Raw genomic sequence first — 18,492 nt, 5'->3', positions numbered from 1 at the left:
CGACAGCATTTATCGTTGTCATGTAAACATACACTAAGGGATGTAGAATATGGTCATGCAGAATAAGCCATTAATATGTGCTTTATAAGTACTAATAAACAGGCAATATCCAAGTAATATACAACTAGTTCATAGTGACAATTGGATCCTAAATTGTTACCATATACATATATAAAAGAAAAGTCATGGGGCTTTCGAATATTGTTGTGGACAATGGCGGGGATTGGAGTCAAAAAGGTAAAAAACCACTGCTCTAAACTGTTCTGCCCATAAAAGGCAAAATGACTTCCCAATTTCATAATGCCCATTTACAGTTTAGCTAACAAAACAGAAAAGATGGTTTATGTGGGTGAGCTGAATGGTGACTGTGTCCTTGGTACATTTAACAAAATCACCGTCCGAAGATAAACTCCTGTAATTCCAGCGTCATGCTGTCACCCAGCAGGCGTGCATCACATGGTGGGGATTACAGATGTGGAAATCAAACTAAATGTCTAAGTATGTGATTACTAGAGCCCCTATAAAGACGAACAGCCGCAATGTGTGGAAAGCTCAGGTCTCTTAACCGTGTTAACCTCTCCAATCTACACTCCAAAATTCCGTTTTGGAGCACACACACAAGCTCATCCCTTCAAGCTGCCTCCACTGTGAATCTCCGTTGGGGTGCTGACAATCCCATGACCCAGTTTCTCAGCTCAAATCCTGTGGAGGAAGACACTCCAGAGCTCCTCACAGCGAGATTACCGTCACAAAGAGCTCATTTCTGCCATTCCTGCCTCAATGAAAAGCACTCCATTCAGCCACACTGTGTGAGCTTAGCGCTGTAGAAAATACGCCTCAGGAAACAGAAGAGAGTGCCCATCTTCAGCTGACATGCTAACAGTCGAGGGGCCATCGGGTCAGACCTTATGCCAGACCCAAACTCAGAGTCTGGTGTGCACCACCAAGCCACTCGAAAACCATTTACATCCAACAAAAGGGCCGTGATTGTAAGCCGAAGTGCTCCATGCTGAGAGATACGGATAAGGTCTGAACAGCCATGGTAAAAAGACTTGATACAAGAGGGTTTATTATCAGAGTTTACAACACACATTCACAGTATAAAAGGTTAAGGGAGGATATAAAAACAGAAAAAAAGGATGAATCTACAGACGGCAAGACAAAGTGTTGAACAAGAAGAGATGGGGGGGGGGGGGGGGGGTTCTGTTGGAGATCGTTCGAGAGCTGCCACAATAAGACGAAAGGAAAAGAATAGAAGAGATAAATATAAGAGGCAGTTCACTGAGCCGAGGTTGTGGGAGAAGACGTCCGTCTCTTTCTATTTTTTACTCTCTTCTATCACGGTGTTGTGTGCCGACGGTAAATGGTGAGTGGGATAAACTGAGGCGCTGTTGGCAGATTTAGTTGACAAAATATGACAGGAGAGAGAAAAAAGGAAAAAGAAAAGGATGGGGGAATACAAAAAAGGACAGAATAGAATAATAAAAAGGAAGAAAAGACAAGAAAGAAAAAGAAAGAAAAAGGAGAGGAAAGGAAGATAATAAACAGAGTAATTTCAAGAGGGTCCTCGTGCCCCAGTTTTCTGTAAGACTTCTGTCCTTCTACTAATGCTGTTGTTCAGTGAATATAAAAGCCTTCGCAGCATGAAAAGTGGAGAAAGCCAGCATCAGCAAGTACTTCCAGAACCCACAGCGAGACCGCAAGGTGAAAACAGACCACGAGCTGTTTCACTTTGTCTCATTTCGCATGGCAATGCCCTGTTTCTCATGGAGCTGTCGGAGCCAGAGAGCAATGAATGTTTTGTCAGCTGACCGGGCTCGTATGAATTAACCAATCTCTTATTGCAGTTAGAGTAAGTCTTTTATTTTGAGGTTATTTTTGAGTTACAGCCCAGTCTCCATCACTCACAGTAATGAATAGCTGTTAAAATGTTAACCTTTTTCCAGTGCTGGTGAATGTTTCTTGCGGCACTGAGCTGTGCCACAAGAAATTATATTTTTCCTGAGCGAGTTTAAAATGGAGTAATCTGAATTGAAAGTAATGAGATAAACTGAGTACTATGACATAATATTAAGACAGTTAATAGCCCTTTATACCACCCTGATTCTGACTAGCAATTAGTAAATAAACAAATTCCAAGAGGGTCCTCACACCATCGTTGCTCGGGCCCTAATTAACAGATCCAATAATTGAAATGAGCTGTAGGACTCTATTTGCTGTGGTCCAAACCAAAGGGCACTGAATTGGTTGTGATGGATTTCCCACCCCCATCTCTCTAGCCTACTTTCTAGTCACTCAAAAAAAGTTCCATGTAACCCTGTCCAGACCCCCTCCTTCCTGATCTACACTTTCACCCACAAGAAAACAGTCCAGAATGGCTAAATGAATATTTAAAAGCTGCAGCCTTCTCAGTCCTGGGGTGGTGTACATGCAAGTTCCTCTAACGTGGGCTGAGGAGTGATGGGGCTTTGAATAACCAAAGGCGAAGAGAGAAACAAAAGCAAAAAATAAACAATTACAGTGTAGCCCTCATCTTGGCTAGAAAGCAGGCTACATTAATAAAGCCATTAGTGCCTTCTGAGATTAAAAGAGCAGTGTAAACACCTGAGTCTAACCCTGTTTCCATGAACATGTGGTAATAAAGCGTGCAGTCTACTTCAATTTCAAGTGGGATAACTTAATGTGTCAGGTTTATTTAGCATTTTCTCTTCATAATGAATCTTTTGTTTAGAACTATTAAAGAGACCAAAGTGCAAAACACTACCAGAAGGATTGCTAGTTTTTGATTGAGGTATGTGGTTTACACAAAAGGTTATTGCTTCATTACACAATAATGGTGGCAAAAAAATGTCTTTCTATACATCTACCTTCTATCTATCATCTATTTATCTGCATTCCTACAGGTACATCTATAGCTCAACTATATCTATTTACCTTCTCATCTATCCACCCATATATATCCATCTATCTACCTACCTACCTATCTATATCTATCCATCTACCCATCCATATCTAAAGCTCAACTAAAGGATCTGGCCCACGCTGTCATATTTCAATATTAATCTAACAATAATCCTTCTTAAATCTCTTCCATCCAAACATCAGATTGGAGTAAGACATAACCTTCAACCCCATCTGCTACAGTTTCTAACTGTGTATCCTCAAGTTTCTGTTTCACAACCAATAGCTAACACAGCAGGACAGCTGAGAGAACATATAAAGAACCTCTGAACCTCTGGACATGCTTGCCATTTAAAGCCACTATTGTGGTCGCAATATTTGTTTCAAAGAGAATTGTTTCCGATCAAGAGCATGTTTACCCAGTTAGCCAGAAAAAATGTGATGTATATTCTAAGGCCATCATTTGAGACAGTAAAAGAATTAATACTTACGTTGGCAGTGTCCATCCACCTCCTCGAAGCCTGGCCGGCACACACAACGGCCGATGGGCACCAGCCAACCTCCGTCAGCACTGCAAAACATCCGTGGTCCCTCCAGCTCTTCCGCATCCTCCACACAAGTGCCACGCACTTCCACCAGCGCTGAATCGCCGCCCGTCACCGTGTCCGGGAACCGGGCAAGATTGAGCACCGCCAGCGGACATCGCTTATAAAAGACTCTCACCGACACCAAAGCAATGCAAGCACCCAGGTCCTGAAACGCCAGGTACAAGCCTCTCTTACTGAGACCACTGATGTCTCGCACTTCCGTATTCAGCTTCATGACACGATCCCCGACGTCCGTCTGCGTGAAGCTCTCGTCGGCCGCTATAGTGTCGATCTTCACATACTGGCTCTCGCGGATGTGGCGCAAAGGCGCTGCGACTGCATTATTGGATTCATGGTAGTACACATTAAACGTCTCCTTGCAGGTTCCAGGGACGCCCGGCAGGCTGTTGCAGTCACGCAGAGTGAATTTGATCTCCACATAGACACGTTGAGCGCCCTCTCGCTGGATCAGTCCAGTGCGCAACCAGTTGTTCTGATTGGCTTCCATTACGTTGCACACCTGGTACGTCCTCATAGGTATGTTCCTCTCGTCCATAACACTGATCTCCTCCCACTAACAAACAGACCAAAAGTCGATCAATTCAAAAAGACAGACGTCCTTCAATGCTTTGGTAATTGTCCTGTGTACTTTGGCTCTGAACTCTCTAAGCTCTTACAGTGGGTTTTGAAAGATTTTGACAGATGCATGATGGGCGCATTACGAGAAAACGCTTCATTTAACTTTCATCAAGAGGAAAGTGCATCTGACAGGCAATCAGCTCAAAGTTACAAACTGAATAGTCTCAGTTGTTTTGTTCACGCATAATTCAACTCATTGCTGATGCAGAGAAAATAATATAATTGTGCCTTGGAAACTTCCATTTTATATACGTGAAAATCAACAAAGGCTAACGAAAACCATGAAAAATAACATGGTTTGTTGGTTTGGCATTGACGTCAGTAAGTTTGTGGGTTAAAAATAATGGCACGAAAAGCAGCAATGTTCAAACTGTCTTAATGTTTTTCACACAACATAAATCTTTCATTTCAGAATTGTAGCATGCACACTGTTGGAAATGCCAAACCTTGAACTCTTCCCCTGCTTTATCAGCAGCACACAAAAACATAAGATATTTCTCTATACAGGCACTCATGAATCTGAGCGTGACTACTTGTGCCAAGGCCACTATTACAATCCATCTTCATCTTGTGAAAATGGATTTGAATGAATGACACAAAACCGTGGGATGAGAACCAGCTCCCACAGAGGAGATCGTTACTCAGCGGGTTGGCAAGGTTGTTCAAAACAAGATACTCTCCTACGACCCCCCACAGGAAACTCTAAAGAGTCACAGGCTGTATTTTTACAGAGGGGAGAAGTGGACCATTCAGGGTCGAGAAGATCAAGCACTACACTTCGGGGTGTAACAGCACTAGTTGGGGATGAAGTAGCAATTGAAAAATTGGGCTGGTAATTGAAAGGTTTTAGGTTCAAAATACCCCTACAAGGGAAAATCATTAGATGTTACCAAGATTGTGTGCCATTCAAAATTCAATTGAGAATGCTTTTTAAAATCCAAATCAATTACTGAATTTGAAATGAGGTAGCGACTTGAATATAAAATGTACAAAAAATTAAATTAAAAGGAGCTGCACAGACTTTCACAGGTACTCACCCCCTCTGATGGATACGCTTCCCAACCCAGATCACCTGGGGCGGACATAGAGTCGAGCAGAGTAACTGTAAAAGAATGAAAAGAACAGAGATAGAGTTATTTAAAGCCACAGTGGTAGTATACTTATCACAGAACCACATTTTAATCATTTGTTCAGATTTTTCACAAACAACGGTGGGGTTTTTACACAGCATGATGCCATGTAAAGCATGAATCATTCAAGTCTGCAGTCTTTCTGAATAACGTAATAGAGCTCTAGAAATGTCATAACCACTTGAAACAGCCTAATCAACACTTTGCATTTGAGGTTATTCATTCTAGTTTTATTAATATGGCCAAGGCATAGTGGATTTATTTTATTGACCTAAACCTCAACAACTTCTAAGACAAATCCTAATAATCTAGTCAGGTGACATTACATCAGTTGTGACCATGAACACGTGATTCACAGCTCCTTACGCAGTCTTCTTGAAATCTGTTCTCACATCAATATTTTCAGAGGTTGATGGTGCTATTTATAACAGTCTTTCAATCTCCCAATGGTCGGAGCCCTGAACTTCCCACTTTGAGCTCCGTTCCAAACCAATTACATCCCTGGCAACCGGGGTGATTAATTCTTAATCACATCCAAACCTCAGATGTTCCTCCTCTTTCACGCTGAATATCAACCTCTCCCGCTCCTGGCACATGTGTGTGTGCCCTTTTGTGATGATTTAAAAAGAAAAGGAAGAAGGAAAATAGGAAAATCAAAGACCATCTGGATCCAAATTCTAATTAAAACTGACTGCCAATGGGTTTGTGTGACATGCAAACAGTGTGCATTTTTATATTGCGCTTTGATGGTTGGTTGATGTGGAAACAGGGATTATGTGTGGTTTTATGGGTTGTATATAGAGCAATTGGGCAAATTTGATGACTTGACACTCGAAGAGAAAACCATATGCTGAGTCAAAGCAGGATATTGCTTCTACTTAACTGAATACAGATTACAATGCCATTAACCGCTGGTGCTCGTGTGGCTGTTTTCTGATGAAGGGGTAAAACCAGACAGGCCAATATATCAGTCCAAACGATCTGGAAATCATTCTGCTCTGCCTTTTAAAGACACATTTAATAAAACAAACAAATTAATACAGCCACAGGCCTTGCACAGCCCAATAATACAAGCAGCAGGCAACATTTAACTCACAGCAAGGCAAGATTTATTCCACCTGAGACATCAGTTCTGGCTCAGAGAGCATTCTTTAAACAACTGCCACACAGGCCTTGATGAAATGACTAGCGTGTTGTGTTTTGGACACCAGGCTGCTTAATCACAAACAACTGATCTGCTCAAACTTCTAAACCAGCAAGATGGTGCAAGTTGACTCTTGAACAACCAAGGACTTTGTTTCACAAGCTTAACCACCAAGACTACTTGGCCAACCAGTTGCACCTGAAAGATCAGGTGCAAACAACATAACAACTGACAAGGTTTTGCAGGTAAACATATAACTGTTGTGTTCGCCTTTCAGCAAGATAAGTGCCAAAAACAGGCCCCAACTAGAATAAACTAGCATGAAAATTAATCCTTTACAGAGCCTGGGCTCAACAGTTGGGAAGGTAGTGCAGATTTTTATTGTCACAAAAAAATAACCTATAATTTATGAATTTAAATCTATAAAACATGACAAAACATGATTGCCATACTTGTCAATAATCCATTCTTACCGATGCTACCAAGATTATCACAAACAATTTAAGCAACTTCAATATTGTTATATTCAATATTCAAATTCAATATTATTATTACCTGACTGACAAGTTTAGCTAACCTTACCAAGTTGACAAGCAGAGTACGTAACAAAATATCACAGAAAACTAAATGTTTAAGGAGTCTATTTCTCTTTCCCACTTCCTAGTTCAGAGATTCTTTGTCATTCAAAAGGTGAAAGATCCCTTTTATCTACCTCTCAAAGAAAAAGAGAAGGAAGTGCTTCACGAAGTTGGTGTTCCTGCTACCCTAAGGAAGGATACAATCAGGCTTACTAAAAGACAAGACACTACCACACACAAAAACAAAACAAACAAAAAAACACGATTTTATAACAAAAACCCTTTTAGGTAAAAAAGCAGTCTACATTATGGCAAAAGAGATTACTATTAAATTCACTTTTCAATCACTATTACAGGACCAGTGTTGTAACCACCAGAGACCCCTCAAATATTCAAATTAGTGGTTGAATTATATGTTTCCTTTTCACAGGCCCACTATATTTAGACCCCATTATCCTGAAAATGGTAACAGTCTTGAACAGGTCCAGGCCAATACATGTGATGTTTACAATAACAGCTGCTTAGACAGAGAATGGGGCTTTTCTTCATCATTAGCTCTCAGCTGGCAACTCTGGATGTGGCCAACGCTGGAATCCCCTCGGGGTGGCCACGAGATTTCAGCACCTCGGGGCAATAGATGAGATTAACCATTAGGCCAAACTCTTAAAACAGTGCAGTGGTCAGCAATCACAGCTCCAATGTATACAGGCAAGGGAAGCAAAAACTGAAAATGGAAAAAGGATAAGAGTAGGTCAAGAGAGAGGGAAAGGATAGACAAGCTGCTGGATAGATGCCCTCAGGGAATTGAAAAGGACAATGGGGTCACTCTCACTCATGCATAGCCACTGTCAGGTACTTCTCAAGTATACTACTTAATAGGTAAATCAATCTATGAGGATGCTATTCTTAACTCCTTAATTTTATTAATAAAATTTTATAAGATTTAGAGCTATTGTGCATTTAAAAAGTTTAAAAGCTGCTACAACTCAGCTTACAATGTGTGTAGTTTCTGTGCAACACCAATTGAAAAACAAAATTGCAAAAATCAGGATATTTTACAAGTACAGGTTTCCTTACACAGGTCCAAAGGGAACAAGCAATGGTCACTTCAAACAAGTAATTTAAGCATTTATGGTCAGGTTCTGCCCTTCGGAGTGAGTAGGGCATAGGGATGCTCACTTCTGATTGGAATTTGCCCTTTTGCTGTCAGGTTGATCTGAATTCTCAGTATTCATAAAATAGCAAGTACTTTGATAACCTACTATTTCCGTCGAGATTTCAAAGTGTGCATCAGATGGATACATTACTACTCCATGAGGCCACGGGATAGGAATTGTGAATGGCAGTGAAAGTATGCAATTGAGGCAGTAAGTCACTTGACAATGACAACATGGCGGATGTAGTAAGTCAGGATTTCATTCTTACTATACAAACTCATATTATATAAAACATACTTATTTAACATTTACAAAGTAGTTCTTCAACAAATGTAGTTCAATATCTAATGCAGCTATAGTGTTAACACTTTTCACCAAAATCAACCATAGTAAAGTTTTCCCTAAATTTTAGGATAGAAAAGTATTTTAAAATCAACAAAATTACACACTTAACCTTTAAGTCTTATAAGCCTTCCACATTTGTTATGTGTTTCACTGGTATGGGTCCAAGAAAATGACTCTGGGGTGACTGAAGCACAAAACACAGGGCTTGCAAAGACCGATATCTCAGTTTCCACAGCATCCACTCCAAGCACGGAAAGCATATCTATTGTAAGAGATTGGTATCGTACAGCTGTCTGGACAGAAGTGGTGGAGTGTATTTGAAATGCAGTCAGCAGTTCCTGTCAGTCACTGCTCATGTGGAGTCAGAGGTCTGCTCTACAGGGAGGTGGTGAAAGAGCCTCCATTCGGCCTCAACTGACTGATGAGACCTGCCACAGAGATCCAGCCTGTCCGGCACAACCATCACACTCATCTGACTCAATGCCCAAAAGAACAGCCATCCAGTTACAGCCTGACACCCATGAGTCATCTCATAATATCCACTGACAAACCTGTTTAACACATGTGAATGAAGATGTTTTAGTATTTTCTAAGCAGGCATATTTATGTGCATCCAAGCTTAGGTTATGTGGATGGATTTTTTTGTTTTTAATGCTGCCTTCACATGCTATCGGAAATGATGGTAAATACAAGTTTCATGGTTGGAAATAGGACATGAATGGTCTCTCAAGTCAAATACTTATGTCTGGAAACTCAAAGATAATTTTGATACCCGAGTTACTGAGTTGGACTTTGAACATGGCGGAGGAGAGAACTATTGCTGTAAGTGACTGTTAATTAGTTTTATTTGTTTTCCCACAACATCAATAATCGCTTTCTCTTGCCATTTCAGTCATGTATATTTACATATTTAAATGTGATGCATGTTGCATGTATTTTAGACTGTGAAAACAGTATTTATTTTGACCAAACAAGCTGACAATCTAGAAAACATGATCTTTAGACAGGAAGCACATCAGATTGGGAATTACATTTCCCAGTCTAATAATGTGTGTAATGTGTGTCAGGCACGACTGACTGGCCATGCCAAGGTCTGTTTAATGATGAGAGGTGTAAACAGTCTGCTGTCAAGACATGGCATGAAATGGTGACCCGTGTGTGTTAGTTAGTGGAAGACAGCAGGGAAGACACTCTTGGGATGCCTCATTAGAAGCACAGACACGGACCGGACCACACCTGCCGCATCGGTGAGAGTGGATGTGTGTGTGCACAAAAGCATTAAACTGCACCCATGCTGGACATCAAATCCCAAGGGCATGAAACAGGTTACAACAACACAACAGCACAAGTCATAATTAGAGAGATCAGACCGAGCCGCACCTGAAAAGGATGACATCACCTTTGAGCTTGTGGTTCATAACAAACCTTTATAATTAAGACTGATTAAAGAGATTATAGTTTCTCAAAACACCACTGATGAGTAAGATGCTCACTGGAGCTAAAACCTACAGTTTGTCAACCAAAAACATTAAATATTAAAATACAAACTAGATTTTAGAGAGGTTTTTGCCCACTGCTAGGGTGGTAGCTGAAGCATGCTATACAGTCGCATTTTAGATGCTTGCTACGTGATTTCTAAGCCCAACCATAAAGTGAAAGTTCACTAATAATTACAATTAATTTATTCACCCATGTTGTTCTAAACTTGACTAAGACTTTCTTTCTTCTGCAGAACACAAAAGAAGTCATTTAAAAAAAAAAGTGTCTCAGTTTATTTTTTGTCCTTATAATGAAAGTAAATGGGGTCCAATTTCTTTGTATCCTGTTAAAATGCTGTTTTGTTGTGTAGATAGACACTAGGGGTTGCACAGGCAAGTCGACTAGTCGAATTTAATGCTCTGCCATGACGTTTTAAGTTTGACGTCGTATAGATGTAAGTTAATCGCCGATCTAAATGCACTGCTGCATTGTATCGCACACACATACAGAGAGTAGCTTGCACACCATGTGCAGATCGCGTGCACACAGAAACATTCAGTAGCGCAGAAATATATTGTCAATACTGTTCTGTGATTTGCGCAGAAATGTATTGTCAATACTGTTCTGTGATTTATCAATAAAAAAATAGCTTAGAAATTAAGAAATTCTAGCATATATTTCTAAGTAACTAAAACCCAAAGCTTCACTATTAATAAGAGAGACAGCCAGGTAGAATTAATTCACATGCAATCGCTCTCTCATTAATGTATTCATTTATATAAAAGTAATCTTTACCGTTTATCTGTATCTGATTTAGAATGAGCAGAAATCTGTGAGAAATTGAATGATTCAAAGACAAGAGAACTGATAAAAATAAGCTGTTATGTAGGAGTGATAGCCTTGTGGGCAGCGCTGTGTCATATGCCATAGCTGTGCACAAGGCAACCCGAGTCTCAGCTCGAGGTTCAAGCTTATTTGTTCATTAATGACGCCATCAGCGACTAGTCGACATCGACTTGACTTTAGATTATTTTTAAGTTGACATTTATGTAATTAAAGTTATTCAGCCCCTATTAGACACTACAGTTTGAGGCATCAATCATATCCATAGCATAAATAGTTCAAGTTAAGCATCAAAGTTTAATACTAAGGTTTAGGGTTTTGCTTAAATCCCAAATTTCATAAAACAAAATGTAATTTATTTTAACATACTTATTTAACTTCAATCAAAGGAAAAAAGCTTGTCGTAATATGCATGCAACAGCCGTTTTCAAATTCGGAATGAGTCTCTGAGCAATTAAGCCTTGCATTAACGAAATGCAGGGGTCCAATCTAATAAAACCTCACAGGAATCATAGCGCACAAGCTTCAAACCCCCAGGAGAGCAGACTATCAGTGATAAGCGTAGTGCTGTTAATGAGATACGCACAACAGAATTTACACCGTCTCAGACATTAAAAAACATTAAGGCCGAGTCCTGTGAACAGAGAGTAGAGAGCATGTTAATGAAAGTGAAGGAGTGGGCCGCACAGTAAGGACAGATCAAAGCTGCTGTCGGCTAAAAGGGTCTCGTGCACATGAACACACAAGGGATCTGTTTTAATCAAGTCTCATTACTTTACCACAACCAGAATGTCCTAAATGCAAAACACGCAAAGTCCTCATACAAATGGGCGGATGATAAAACACAATGACCTTTGACCCCTGAAGGAAATGTGGGATGTAAGTTGATGTTCTGACTCTGATTGACAAGGGAAAGTTTTATATTAGATTGAAATGGAACAATTATATTCTAGAGATTTTGATAAATGTCTCAATGTTTGTTTGTCTATACATTGAAAGTCAGTGAGCTCTAATGTTGTTTTGGACTCCTTTGACTTTCAGTGCAAAGACAAAATAAGGGTTAAAAGATATAAGGGTGAATAAATAATGACAGATTTTTCTACAGAACTACACCTTCAACAAGACAAGGAAAAATAGATTAGGATTACACTTCACCAGCTCTGCGATAAAACACAGATGCAATAATGTCACTGATACGCTCAAGTCGAGGTAAATAGAGCAATAATGAATTGTGTAATTGAGGACATTCACATGGCGTGTTACCCAACAGAAAGCACCCAGCTCTCTAGCCCGATTCAAAGCATTCGTGTGCTTCCATCATGAAATGCCACAGGCCTCGAGACTCATTCTACCGCATGAGGCGTCTGGTCTGCAGGAGTTCAGATGCAGCCGGTGGTGTTAAGGTCTAAGGTGTGCCATTCAGAGCAGCAGGAGACAGAAATAGTAATAGCTCTCATGTTAATTGTTTTTCAAACAAAGGATTACATGGAAAGATTATCAATTAATAAATACTTATTTTTGTGCAGTTCCCAAAACAATACTATGCTATATGAGCTCAAAACACCTTAACCATAGTGTATGATTTGTAAACTAATACATTTTATGATTGCATCACATAACCAGCTCCAATTTTATGGATTTCTGATGTAGTCAACTTGCTCGGTGCCAATCCTGTGAAACAAGTCACAATAAAAACGAGCTTGAAGACACATAGTTGCTTCAGGAAATGCATTTTATTTTATGTTTGCTTTTGTTAAAACTATCGGTTAGGTTTAGGGTAGGGTAGAGTTTAGTGTAGGTGGTACGTAATTTTTAAATACAGAGAGCATTAACCTTTTAGCACTACTTACCAGACATTTAATTTACATACAACAACCAATGTGATAAAATGTTGCCAGATTCACGTTCATCACTTTCAGATAAAACTGAACACACTTTTAGCACCACTCACTGGACATTTCTCTTTCAAAGTGACGTGAAACATGCAAGAAGCAACGTAATATCTTTTTTGCAGAAATTTTGCCACATGCACATATTTCCAATGAGCCTGGGTTGGAATCAATACAGCTTGTCTCTGAGATTTATATTAGCAAAAAGAGCTTTTAGACACCAGATCGGACCATAAAAAGTCATATGACCATGCAAAATTTGTTTTTGTAATACTAACTCTAAGTTTCCAACCCAATATCTTAAACCGAGATGTCCTATAATTTAAACAGCATGGCAGATACAGAATGACAGTACTGTTGCAACTAATTAAGATCTTAAGTAAAGTAAAGGCCTACCAGTCTTGAAGTATCCATGTATAAACCCTTCTTTTTACCAACTAGAGGGGAAAAATAACCAATATCCTTAGAAAACAAAAAGAAGGCCACAGGTTATACTAATCAACAGACTTCCTCAGACAACCCTCAAACAAGAGAGATGCAAATTCAAGCTTCTCTCTAAGTCAGTAGCTAAGAGATGGTTAGAGGGAGAGTGAAAGAACGAGAGCAAAACAGAGCCTCTGAGCACAGCTGAATTGAACATAAAAGTGTGTTTTCTCATGCTAATTTCCCTGCCGGAGTGCCAGGGAGGGAAACAAAAGCAGACGAGAAACCGTCACTAAATGCTGTAAGAACGTGCACAAAGGACGAGCTAATGAGGGGGACCTTAGAGCTAACTAGAAAAACAAGAGGGCAGCAGAAGGCACTTATTAAAAATAAAAAGATCCTTATACAGTGTAAAAGGTTGTCACTGGTTCATTCCTGTGCTATAAATTTACAATAGTTAAACAACCCTAGATCAGTGCTTCTCAACTCATTTGGATCCAGCTTCCAGATTTTACAATTATACATCAACTCTGCGCCAAAACTGTTTGCTATACAGAAGTAAATGTATTAATATTACCATAAATTGCTTATGCCCAACAATATGCAAAATTATAAACATGTTTGGTTTCCAAATATCTGTATTTTGGTGGATTGTGCTCTTACCAATAATTCAGATGTTATGCATCTGCCTAATTTGGCTAGCATCTACCAAAGCCAATTTATTTATTTTTCTATCAAAACTATGCTCAGTAATATATAATTAGTTTATTCGATTATATAATTTGTAATTTTTTGTATTTTTGTACAGTCGTTTCTGTGGGCCATTTTTGGTCTACGACCAGCCAGTTGAGAAACACAGTTATCGATAAACAGTTTTAGGCCTACTACATGTGGTGCAAGATTTAGCTTGTGTAAATGGACCTTTTTTTAGTGATTTTAAAAATGTTTCTGCAACATCTTGGTCTTTATTATCTCCAGAGGGGTGTAAATATCCAAGCGCTGCAGTAATGTCTAACAAAAACTGAAAATGTGCTGAGGAAGTCAGTCATTTGGACCCTGAATAAAAAAAACATGTAGTCATTAACATTAAATATGTGCTGATGTGTTTTAGTTTGGCCAGAAGACAGATATCAAGCATATGTCGATATGGGACATGTCTACCATCCTTAATGTAGAAAATGCTTACAAGACACAAAAACTGCAGAACAAGAAGTTAATGAACAGTTCATCAACACTCGAACACAGATGTAGATCTGCTCACAAGTCGCAACACAAACATTCACAGAACCCTGTTGTAAAATCACCTCAGGGATACCACCAGCTGGCGGTTAGAGGAAGTGCACACCTCTATAACATTACTGCAATTTACACCACCACAAATGACAACCCAATGTGAAGCTGAAAGATGTATTTAAACCTAACGATTATTGAGACAAACTAATGTAGCAACAAAAGAAAACCTCGCACAACCTTATTTAGATTTGACTCCCACTGTCAAATTATAATTTCCCAAAAGCCTCCAGTAAGCCAAAGACATCATGTCTAAATGCTCTGCACAAAATCCTATCTGATAGATTCCGCCTAAATGTGTATTAAACCCACCATTGAACCTTCCTCCTGACAACAGCACAATGGGTGGCTTAATCCTAATCTCATAACAATATAGAGTAAACCCGTTTTAATCCAGTGAGGTTAATTTATTGTCTGATTTTTGAAGGCTCAGAGTGAAATAAGTCGGACTGTGTTGTAAACTGACATCCTGCATCCTTGAACATATAGTCTAAAAAAAAAATCATGTCTGTCATTTAAGATGCTACACAGCATTTTAAATCACACATTTTACTGGGTCACTTGACAAACAAAAGGGGAAAAAACAGAAAAATAAAAATAAAAACCTATTTCTTGCTGAGTAACTTTGTCTGATGGCAGTTTCAAAGTGAGATCACTCTCAGGGGTCAAATTTGATGTATAGGTCTGGAGAGGTTAGAATAATAAAGTGTCTGTGCTGTGGGAGCCACTCTCTGATCTCTCCTAATTAATTGTTTAATTAAGCAAATAAGTGTCTCACGTCAATTTGTCATTGCTCACGGCATTGCCTGTTCAAACCATCCCTGGCAATGCTAAATGCACATCAATCGACAACACATACAGTTTGATTTAGCCTGAATTGTCTTAAAGAACCGACAGTTGAATTTTATTCAACGTTATTTGTGTGTTTCTATACGGTTCTGTGACAACCGTTTTGGATAATTTTTTAAAACAAAGTACCAAAAACAAAGTCCTAAAAATAAGCTTTTTGGGCAGCATTAGATCATATTTTGGTCAAAAACACATCCTTGTTTTCATTCCTTTCAACTCAGCAATGAAAAGTCAAATTAACGGATCACTCACAAAATAACATTTGTGTTGCTCCTAAGCAGATAGAAGTGATCATCATTCATTTATTAATGTTTTCTCACTCTAAGGCATGTTCTGTCTTTAAACATTAAATTTTAATGCGATTTCCCCGGGAGATAAACAACTGTAGCCTGCATGCATTTGCCTTGATTCATTTGTGATTCAAAGTCCAACGGAATACATGAACATCCAAAGCGCACGAATATGACAGCGACTGTATGGCTTACCTTCATTATCCGGATAATTCCTCAAGGCTTGACACAACACTAATATGTGAAAAGAAGCAAGGAAAGAGTAAATCCTAAAGTGAGCCATTTTCAGGCGGCTCCACGCGCCCGCATCCCTGTGCGTAAACTTGGGCTGGTGAGCCTGTGGCTTGCGCTGGAGAACTGAACTGAGCAGAGCTGAACTGAATTGAACTGAGCCGGGAAAACAGCGCGCCTGCTTGAAGGAGGATCCGACTCCGGCGTGAGATGCTCTCTCTGCCCACAGCGAGCTGGATGAAGGAGGCGTCACGCGTGTGTGACCGTGGCGTCAAAAGTAGGCGTGTGTCTGTGTCTGTGTGTGTGTATTAGAAAGGAGATCATTATAGATAGATAGATAGATAGATAGATAGATAGATAGATAGATAGATAGATAGATAGACAGATAGACAGACAGACAGATAGATAGATAGATAGATAGATAGATAGATAGATAGATAGATAGATAGATAGATAGATAGATAGATAGATAGATAGATAGATAGATAGATAGATAGATAGATACTGAATAAGCGACAGTGGTGAATGACTTCAACTCAGGTGGACACCATGCACGATCACATGACTCTTTTCAACGGTGCAATGGAGGATGAAGGCTCAAACCAATGTTATTCTGACCTTTAAAGATGGTGCGGAAAGCAAAAGTTTGTATTATCATTTCATCCATGTCAATTTCCGGCCTAAGCTTTTCCGGGTCAGTACATCTATACAGTAACTTGGGTTGTTTCACTTTTAAAAGAAGATGTAAGCTGGTCGTCAAAAAAATGTAGTCAATAAATCGGAATTGGGCAACAAGACCTGCAGTGTAAATGCAGCCATAGATAGATACCTAAGATACTTACAGTACATCACCCATTGTCAGTGGTAATTACTTATGGACATCTACTGTAGATCAGGGAGTTTGGTTTGGGTCAAAGTCACTTTACACTAAAAAAAAAATTAACTAGGAAGGTTGTGCACTTTACATAATATATTTATGTTTAGTTTACTTATAATAATTGTGTTTGTTGACTTGAAATGTTTTTTTCTATTAAGGTCCACGTAATTATGTCTCAACTTAACAGTACAAAATCCTAACATGTTGTCTAAACACAAACCATTTATGTTAAGTAAAAATTTCTTACATCCAGAAGGTGGCAGTATAGTGCGACGCCAACTGCCATTTTGCCCTAACTTAATTTGATTGTGTTCAATCTGCTTAATATGTAAAATTTAAGTTTACTTAATCTGTTTTTGTTGGATTACATGAATGATTTGTGTTGCATTAACTGAAACTGGGCAGTGCTTGTTAGTTCCCAGCATGCTTTGCATATGGTTGAATTAAGGTTAAAAATTAAGTGTTATTTTATGTTTTTTTGAGAAAATGAGAAAAGGGAAGACTTGATAGTGTGTAATTGTGTTTAATGTTCAATTACATTCGAATTATTAGAACCATTTAAATTACAGTGGGTTACCATTGTGGAGAAGTGTGGAGCATTTTGTTTGGCTGTGGACTGATTCAGTTACTTTTAACTGCTTTGGTTGAAGGAGCATGTAAATCTTAGCATTTAAGATGCTAATATGTGCTACTGTTAGCAAATAGCTAGCTATAGTCTATCAATTTAATTATGTGTCACTAAAATAAATGAAATATTAATAGATGAATGAAAATAACAAACACATAAGTTGAATGCAAATTAAGTAAATTAGTTGGTCCAAAACATTGCAAATTAGTTGGGCTGACACTATTAAATTAAGCTGTGTCCAACCATAGTAAATAAGTTGAATCAACCTTAATAAATTAAGTTGACCCAATGTAAGTACATTAAATTGGAATAACAGAATTGCATAATGCTGAAATGAAGCAAGTTAATCATGTGGAAATCATTTCCATGATTTTTTTGTTCATTCAAAGAGTTATTTTTTTGAGTGTACTGCCCTGATGTTCACATGACCACGCAAGTCATATCACAGGCATGGGGACGCAAACTAAACCAACACAACAGAGAACATTGGATCAAAACCTTAATGTTTGGTATTTAAAGATGAAGGTCAAATCAATAGTCTAACTGCTCTTGGAAAAAGGCCACCATTTTCCTCCCTCTGCCAGCTGGTTCCTCCCACGCAGGAGCCCTCAAAAGCTCCATCACCTATCAAAAACATGACATCAAATTTCATGTGGCTGAATGTGATGGCAGGGAGCGTAAATGAGATGTCTCTGCTGTGTAAACCCTCTCCAACAATGGCTGACAGACAATCAGGCACACTGCCCGGGGTGTGTGGAGGAGTGCCGGGGGTGTTTATGATGGCTCAGACAAGCCTGTACACACTAGAGCTGAAAAATAAATGCAGTGAGGTTTCTTAGTGCCACTATCTTTTTATCTGCATGTTTCTATCTTTCTCTTGCTGTCTATCACACTATTGTGACAGGCAGGACAGTCTGGAGAGAACATGTGCATGTAATGCATTTGTGTGCTTTCCACAAAAATAAACCTCCCTTGCATGCTTTTTCTTTTGCATGTAAGGAATAGTTCATTAATACCCCTTTTCCACCAAGGCAGTGCTGGTGCCGGTTTGGAGCCGGTGCCTACTCGTGAACCAGTTCTTTGTGTTTTGACAGCCAAAGAACCGGTTCTCGGCCAGGAAAATTGGTTCCAAAGTGGCACCAACTCTTTGCTGGACTAGAACTGTTCTTTTACCACGTCATGCTTACGTCAGGGGCTGTGGACAGGGTTATT

The 18,492-nt window shown here is 39.2% G+C and overlaps 1 protein-coding gene across 1 annotated transcript; it reads right to left on the bottom strand.

Annotated features, from left to right (window-relative positions):
* Positions 1–631: 631 nt before the first annotated feature.
* Positions 632–16,058, bottom strand: LOC311075005 (ephrin type-A receptor 3-like; the record flags this gene model as incomplete). Its single annotated transcript, XM_084102058.1, has 4 exons — positions 15,740–16,058; positions 5,165–5,229; positions 3,393–4,062; positions 632–702 (listed from the first exon to the last, which is right to left on the bottom strand). The coding sequence occupies exons 1-4, from the start codon at positions 15,825–15,827 to the stop codon at positions 632–634; spliced, it is 894 nt and encodes a 297-aa protein (XP_083958184.1). The 5' UTR covers positions 15,828–16,058.
* Between the last annotated feature and the right edge of the window lie 2,434 nt (positions 16,059–18,492).

Source organism: Abramis brama, assembly GCF_963993115.1.
Source record: "Abramis brama genome assembly, chromosome: 24".
Classification (NCBI taxonomy): Eukaryota; Metazoa; Chordata; class Actinopteri; order Cypriniformes; family Leuciscidae; genus Abramis; species Abramis brama.
Note: the sequence above shows the minus strand (reverse complement) of the source record. Positions and strands in the feature narration are given on the sequence as shown.